We start from the raw sequence: 8469 nt of genomic DNA, 5'->3' as shown, positions 1-8469 counted from the left end.
CTGCGCTTTCATGTGATATGCGTGGCATTTCTGTGCGAGCCTGCATTCGCGAGTAATCCATCCAGGAGTAATGTGTGTGCAAAGCTGTATGAAAGCTCTGTTATTCATGATTTTAGTGTAACTTTTGTTAGTGTAATTTTTGACCATATTTAAGGCTTATTTCTGGACAAAACATCTTTTTTCTTATTCAAGCATTGCAGGTAAGTATAAAGGTAAGTAGAAATACGGTCCTGTGCAGAGGTAGGTTTTTCTGTCAGAACATGGTTATTACAGTGAGTTTGGTTAATCTACATTTTGCCAGCAGGTTAGGGCAGGGCATTATGAAGATATTATAACATTATCGAGATATAAGACTATATGTCATCTTACATTTTGGATATCAATGTATCGTGGTATGGCATAAATGGTGTTTTTTCCCCCTTGTTTTAAAGGCTAGGTAACAGTTAAGTGATGTCAGTTTATCCACCTTAACCCACTTAGTTGTTATTGTGTTAATATTTTCTGAAAACAAAACAAAACAATAGTCATCCGAACAACTGTTTTGCATCAGAGAGGGTATTTGGTCAGAAATATTGTTATGTACAATTTTGTCTCCCAGTCCTGACAATAATGAAGTGCTTTTGAGGAGATTTATAGATTTGAGACATATATTGTGTAACGAGATATAGCCTAAAAATACTGGGATATAATTTTTATGACATATCGCGCAGCCCTACAACAGGTAAGTGCAAGTATAAAGTAAATAGACAGTATTAGGTTCCGTGGTATTTGTAACATCAGAATTGTGAACTTTCACGCACAAGAGCTTGAATCATTTTAACAAAATGAAATTAAATTATGGGTGACTGAAATTAGATAAAATGTTTGTGGCAATCAAGACCTCACAAAGTGTTGTTACATATTTGTCCTTTATGGCAGACTTCATTCTTGTTATTTAGGTTTTTCGTCTTTTTACGGTTTTTTTTTATTATTGCCGTTTATTGTTCTACTTATTTGTTTTTATGAACTTTTTCATCATTTTATTGTGATTTCTATTATATATTTGTATCCTTCTAGTCCACTGAATGTGAACTCAGGGCATTGCTGTAAAAGAGCTTAATGCTCAGTCAGTTTTGCCTGAATAAACAATGACTGATTGGTTGATTGAAATTCAAATTTAAGACTATTTTAAAGCCTAATATTTATAAACTTGAGTTTAAGACATTTTAAACCTTTTAGGGACCTGTAGACACCCTGTTTAATAAAGTGGCCCATAATAAAATCAAGCTTGGTTTGGTTGAAAACTCCTATTTACAATTCCTGGTCAGTGAGACTGTGAGGCTTCTGTTAAAGTCAGTTAAATATCAAAAAATAAACATCATTCATGAGTGAAATAATAACATAGCTCATGACATCATCACATTGCTTCAAAGGTTAATATTTTTACACCGTGCAGAGTCATAAGAATGTGATTCACTTGAATGTCTGATGGTTTAAGTGTTGTGAAGTTTGGAAAAAGCATATTTTTTATACTTTTAAACATGGTGAGATTTACACAATATCTACACTTGCTTGAATTAATTGTGTCCTAAAAATATTTACGTAAAACATATTGTGAATAACGTTAGTGTTTTCCAAAAGGACTAAAAACAGTTAATAGAAAGCTAACGCTAACCTGATGCAAAGTTCTGACGGCTAACGCTAACATGCTAGCTAACATCTACGATACGATAAAACCCTGATATGAGCGGATAAACTTACTGTCTGTCTTTGTCGTCAAACATGACAATGCATTTGTTTTCTCTCTTCTTGGACCCCGGCTTGAATTTACCCTTTTTGGACATGTTGTTGTGCTTTTTTGTATTTTTCATGTTGTACACGTGAGTTTACCCTGCACTACTTCCGGCTTCTGGTGTAGACGAGCCCGTTATTTAAATATGTCCGACTAGAAACACGTACAAAAAAGCCTGAAAAGGTTCCGCACGCCATAAACACTACAGACAACAGAATGATTATGTTGCTTCAGACCTTACATCATAATTTACCTCAAATAAACGCGTTAAGATGTAAGAGATAAATGTAATAAGTAATTTTACTATTTTAGTAACTTCATCAGAGTAATGCAACTTATTACGTTTGATTATTTCTTGATGACTTTTCTAATAAATGCTGTAAACGTGGCAATTAAGCTAAAAAAAATGTCTGGAAACAGGCTGTGCCAAAAGGAGGTGAAAAGATGTAGAGCAACAGATTATTCTACAAATAAACTTTAGAACATATTTGGATGTAACTCCTTTGTACTCACAAACATTTTGATTAGTTACTGTAATTTAATTACATGTTTTTTTCTCAGTAACTGCAACTAATTACAGGTACATTTATTTTGTAATTTAATTACATGTAACTAGTTACTCCCCTATGTTGAAAATAAATACTCTTGTTTGAAGAGATGCTTTTGTTGTGGCTATGTAAATTTAAACTGCATTATCTGTTGATAGTGTGATGTATTTAGATGTAGACAGGTGACCCTATCTTTTTTATTTTTCAATTTATTCCTTATCTTTTATTACACATCCAACTGAGATACAATATCTCTTCTGCCGGGGAGTTCTGGGGTCTCATTTATAAACATTACTACACACAAAATGAGGCCTGAAAGAGGCGTACGCCCACGCAAGTTGTGATCTATAAAAACAGACTTGATGAGAGAAACGTTGACCCATGCTTACGAACATTTTGGAAACGCGTTATTGGTGACCCAGATGGTGAGGTGGAAGCCTGATTGAAAAATTGTCCAGTATTTTTTGGCACACATCATTTTTGGCTTTTGTTCATTCGTACTATTTAGTATGGATCCTTCACATTGTTGGCAGCACAATAAAAAGTTTCAGATGCAAGTACAAATGAGGACAAATAACAACACAAAAGCAAAACAACAGATACAAAACATTCACACATTACATTATTATATTATTTTTGTGTGTTTCTGCCTTTGATAGGACAGCCTATGATTGACAGGAAAGGTGGGAGCAGGGGGTTGACATGCAGCAAAGAGCCACGAGTTGGAATCAACCCCGCTGCAAAGGACTCAGCCCAGATGGGATGCACCACTCCACCAGGTGAGGTGAGGACGCACCTGCCCACCCACTATTTTCTAACTCACACTGAAAATAAAAAGATTCACACTAGAATTTTTTTTGGTACCTTGACTGTAAATAAGGTGTCAGATTTCATTTTAAAGATTGTAAAAATACACCTTGTTTTAAAAGCACTACATGAGGATCCCCAAGAGTCCCCTACAGAGGTCAGATCTGAGCCCTGAATGTCCTCAAATCCTAGAAACACCTCTGCGTACACCTGACCTGTGCGGGGTGCTGTGACTGGATTTGCCTCCTTCATTCATTTTATCTGATGAATATTGTTGTTGTTTGCTGGACAATTGGCTCCTGGCCTTGTACTATTTGCAAAAGTGGCCCAAAAGTGGCAAAGCTAGTTGAATACCCCTGTCAGGGGCTAAAATGAATCATGGCAAATGGTGGCACGTGTTAAAAGCACTAAGATTGTTCTGTAAAAAATGATTTCTCGAGAAGGCAAAGATTAAAAGCTGAGTATGCCTCTCAGCCTGTTACAAGCTTGAGATATGAATGATATATTCATTATACATTCATTATTAAATTCAATGTGACAGATAAATTGACTATGGATGAATATGATACCACTCAAATGAGGTCAGATGATCTGTACGATATGATGACTGCCTGTAGCCTCCCTTCACTCCTACATTTGATATTTTCTAATTTGGTACTTGCACTGCACTGACTCTTCAAACACCTCTGTGACGATCAGCTGTTTTACACTTCCTCCAAGTGGCAGGAGCTCAGTATGTATCCAGGCATGCCGCCTCTCTCTGTGAACTGCTGGGTGTGTTTCATTTACACTGAGGTGTTCAGTTCTTCTAACTCGGCCACACAGAGAGTGCGATAGAGATGCCAATAAACTTCCAGCCAACACCCACATTCAGATCTCATTTTTCTTTCCTTTCAGTGTGTGTTTGTGCGTCCCACATTATTACACATCAAAAAACAGCGTGTTAGTTTCACCGCTAAAAGACTCGGCACACCAGCCACTGTCATGTGTTGTTTTATTACAAAACAAACATCAAAATGAACAAAGAAAGTCAGACAATAAAACACATCAAGGGGAAAGACAAAATAAAATTGTAACATAATTATAATGATAGCTGAAACTCCAGACTGCTGACGGCAGCAGAGAATTACTTTCTTCTTCTGCACAGTCGGAAACGATAATCTAAACTCATAAAAGTATTCAGGAATATTTAAGTCGCTAACTTCATCTTGGGTTGACCTGGACATTTCTAATAAAATGTGTTTGTATTTAAAAACAGCAAATAAAAAGTGAGTCTAGCACATCAGGCTAATCGTTTAAATACAGCCATGAATAAAATACACATCTTCCTATTAAGAGATTCTCTGTGACAGCTTCTGACTCCAGGCTGCTTTTGTTGATATAAAACAATAACAATGACATATCTGCAAAACTGCCCCCGCCCTCCTCTCCCGAAAAAAGCATTTATATTAACATTACATAACCATTAAATAAGAAAAACCAGAGCACAGAAACAGGAATGACAGAAGTGCCGTCTCATGTGTGAGTCAACAATTACAAATAAAAAGTGAACTGGACACAACTCCTCCATCATTCCAAATATGATGAAACATAATAAAATAATTCTTTACATTACATCAAGGCCATTTTGCTTGAGAGCTTCACATCAAAGGTGCACATAACTGTCAAGAAATTTGCGCTAAATCACTGCGTTCAGCCCAGTTTTCTCGTCTTAGAATGAAACACCACCCGACATCTTTTCAGTATCTGACACTCTCTGCCTGTAGGCTGAGAAGCTGGCTTCCAAGGATGGACAGCAGGCACTTTTATGGATGTTTTGATGCTTTTTTTGCTGCTGTGAAAACCTTCATGAATACAAATCAAGCTGCTGTTCTGCTTAAGCATGGAGAAGGAGCATTCAGTTTTTATGCACGACGTATCTGGAGCAACTTTCAGTTCTTTTAAATCAAGGCTGAAGACTTTTCTGTTTGCGCTGCCTTTTATTAAATCAAATATTTACTCATTTCTTACACTGCAATGTAACCTTTATTCTTGTATTTTACACCTTTCTTATTGTTTCCTGCTCTCTTGGCTCTTCAATGACCTTGAATGCACCTGCCACCCATCAAATATCGGTAAACTGTCGGTGGTGGCAGGCAAAATCATCAGCACACTGTGTCAGACAGAAAACGTGCAACACTTAGTACAGTTAGCGTATGATTGGATGGAGCTACACATTTGAAAATCGCTTGCAACTGCCTTGTTAAAGCTGCGCTGTTGGCAGTAACTCGTTTTGACGGTGTTCAAAAAACACTGCAACGGTGAGTATTTTGTGGTTTCGTTGCTGGCCCAAGCTAAATATTCTCTGTATGAGTTCAAATGTACTGATTGTGCTGCATATTTTTGCACATAGGTGTGCATGTGTACAGTACCCTTTGACTTCTGAAAGCTCCAGTGTAAATCGTACACCCAATCGAATTTGTCATTCATGTAAATCTTTTTTTGAGGAAATTGAATGCCAGCATTCTTTATTGCCTTTATAGCCTTCTTCATGCCTAAGTGATTTAAAGGGACAGTTCAGACTTCCTTTAGAAGTGGGGTTGTATGAGGTCATCCAAAGACAGTATGTTACGTACAGTAGATGTCTGTCAGGATGCCCTCAGTTTGGAGAAGAAGGCTGGAGTCCAAGATGTAAGCTCAGCAAACTACTGCTTTGGCGGTGACAGCAACAAAACCTATTTTAGCCACCTATAAAAATCATTATTAGTGTAAGAGTACGCTGTATTAAGAATATTTTCACTGATTTACCTCAATGTCAAACATGATAAAGCAGTTCTATCTCTCTCTTCAAAGCCAGACTCCATTGAGAAAAACATTGATTTAAATGTGCTGAAAACAGGAGCTGCTCGTCTACCACTGCCCCGAACAGTTGTTTTTTTTTCAGTGTGTGGTATTGTATGACTTTGGCGTTTAAAAGAGTTGGTTCACCAAAGTCACACAGTAACACAAACTAACTAACCGATCGAAGCAGTGTCAGACCAGCAGCTTCTGTGTTAGTGAGTTAAAATAGCTGTTTTTGTCAGTGGAGTCTGGTGGCTTCAACGAGAGCGTAGATAGGGAACTTTAGCTGATTACGGCCACCTTGTTGAGGTAAAGCCGTGAAAATACTCTCAATACAGTGCACACTTCAACTGATATAGATTGTTTTAGGTGGCTGAAATACATTTTGTTGCTGCCCCCATCCACATACGTAGACTGATTAGCTTCTGTGTCAAACTCATGCCTGCCTTTCCACACTGGAAGCGTACCGACTAACATCTACACTGACAGTATCTCATACAAACCCACTCCAAAAACATCCAGACCATCCCTTTAAATGTTATTCCTTCATTTAGTGCATGGATTTTAAAAGTTAAAAAATTCTTGAGCAGCAGACAAAAAAGACTTGCCTCTCACATTGTCTTGATGCTTTTCAAACTGCGCTGTTGCTAAAACATGCTACATACATAAACTTGCCTTGAGTGAATTTCTGAAGCCGCATTGCAAAGCCACAGCAGGTGAGTGTTCGATAATGAAAAATGTTTTGGGTGGAGTTGATCTGAGAGGTGACCATTTCAGGTCCAGACTCTGACAGGAAGCCATCTTACATGTTGCATCACTTTCTCTGATGTGCGTCTCAAGCAGAAGTAAGTACTTCCTGTTTAATCTACTTCGGTTTATCTGCCTATGTACAACCTATATACAATCACATTGCAAGTTTGTATGTAATTAATTTAAAATGTATATGCGTCTGTGTGAGTGTAGGTAGGCATTTTTTAAACGTATTGGCCCACGACTGGCTGCTCCTCTTTGCTCTTTAGATATTCTGCAAATGCAATCATTCGTTAACTGTTCCTGGTTTGATTGTAAGGAGCATATCAGCTGTAGATGTCCGTCATTCTTACAGTTCCTAAATTGCTGTGATGCTGCACCCTTACGTCTAAATACAGCAGCCCGGCGAGGTTGTATTCGAATGACGCATCACTTCAAATGGTCATTCAAATTCAAGATGACTGACGTGGTGCTTAAGTATCCTATTTTGCTCCACAGTACAACGCTAGCATTGTAAAGTGTATGAGGTAGATAAGAAGAGACACTACTCAGCACTGTATGGTTAAAAGCAAGCCAGTCCATCTGTCTGCATCCTCCAGCACAGCCATGCCTAACAGACCTCGGCTGTCTGCTCTTGAACACCCCAACGCCCCTTAATTGAAGCCTGCAAGTTTAATGAGACATTACACAGTTATTGTAGCACTCACATTGCCGTGTGCCAATAATGATTGTACAGCTCGGTATCCTACAGCTAATCAATGCACTGCCGCATTGCATTAATTTAAACAGCTATTAGATAATGGTCCCTTTTCCCTTTGGGGCCTATTTAACCTGATTTTCCTTGTTGTGTAGCTTTGTTAGGAATGAGGCAGTGAGCCCGCGTGGTACCATTTATGACCAGAAGGTGGCGAGATTGTGCTACAACACTGAAGCTAAGCATCAAAGGAGCAAATGTGTAGCCTGAAGTGTTTGTGTGGATGCAGGGCTGACATATGTAGCTGTCTGTGTGCGGCGGTTTGAGGAAAAGTCTTTGTATTCATGGCCCTCGCTCAGGATGAGTGTGTGAATGAGTGACAGTTACATTGGCGGATGAGCCTGTTTACGTCTTTGAATGTATAACAGCAAATTACAGAGTTCATTGAATTGTGAGTAGCCCTAGTGTGTGTGTGTGTGTGTGTGTGTGTGTATGTGTGTGTATGTGTGTGTGTTCAGGAGGCAGCGATGGTCGTGCCCCCGCTGAGGCGCAGCAGGATCTGCTGACAGTCCTGCAGGGACCGTCGGTCTCCCACCCGCTCCAGGGTGCGCTTGGCTTCGGCCAGCAGGCGGGCGCGGTGTCCAGGCGGGGTTAGCAGGGGCATGGGCAGGTGGCGGCAGGCCAGCAGGATGGCGTGAGCCCTCTCCCTCTCACCCAGGACGCAGTCACCTTCTGACAGCAGCAGGGGGGAGAAAGAGAGGAAGAAAAGTGCAAGTTAGTGTCCAGTGCCGTCTAATATATGTGTGTGTATCTTGTTGAGGGTCATGTGGCCCTCCAGGGACTGTTTGGAGTCAGTTTTTCTATTTCACCATTAATAGTTAAGATTAAGAACGACCACAGGGGAGCTGATCCTAAGCCAGCAGTCAAGGTGAACTTACACTCTGAGTTTGTGTGTGTGGATACTGGTGATGCGTGGTTTGCAGTTACAGCTGGTTAATCCCAGGATCGGAAAACATAACCATTTTAATTAAAATCTCTCTCTCTCTCTCTCTCTCTCTCTCTCTCTCTCTCTCTCTCTC

At 39.4% G+C, this 8469-nt stretch overlaps 2 protein-coding genes across 3 annotated transcripts in view; both read right to left on the bottom strand.

Moving 5' to 3' along the window:
- Positions 1-1906, bottom strand: part of nol12 (nucleolar protein 12) — a 5763-nt gene extending 3857 nt beyond the window's left edge. The window contains exon 1 of the mRNA XM_050069997.1: positions 1741-1906. Coding sequence (XP_049925954.1) covers positions 1741-1850 — 110 coding nt within the window. The 5' untranslated portion in view covers positions 1851-1906. The remainder of the gene's footprint in view (positions 1-1740) is intronic.
- Positions 1907-4103: 2197 nt separating this feature from the next.
- The window catches only part of srebf2 (sterol regulatory element binding transcription factor 2), a 34164-nt gene continuing 29798 nt past the window's right edge, over positions 4104-8469 (bottom strand). The window contains exon 20 of one of the 2 annotated variants that reach the window (XM_050069968.1): positions 4104-8122. In XM_050069968.1, coding sequence (XP_049925925.1) covers positions 7905-8122 — 218 coding nt within the window. In that variant the 3' untranslated portion in view covers positions 4104-7904. The remainder of the gene's footprint in view (positions 8123-8469) is intronic. The other variant, XM_050069969.1, reaches the window with a different exon arrangement.

This window comes from Epinephelus moara, chromosome 18 (assembly GCF_006386435.1).
Source record: "Epinephelus moara isolate mb chromosome 18, YSFRI_EMoa_1.0, whole genome shotgun sequence".
Lineage (NCBI taxonomy): Eukaryota > Metazoa > Chordata > Actinopteri > Perciformes > Serranidae > Epinephelus > Epinephelus moara.
Note: the sequence above shows the minus strand (reverse complement) of the source record. Positions and strands in the feature narration are given on the sequence as shown.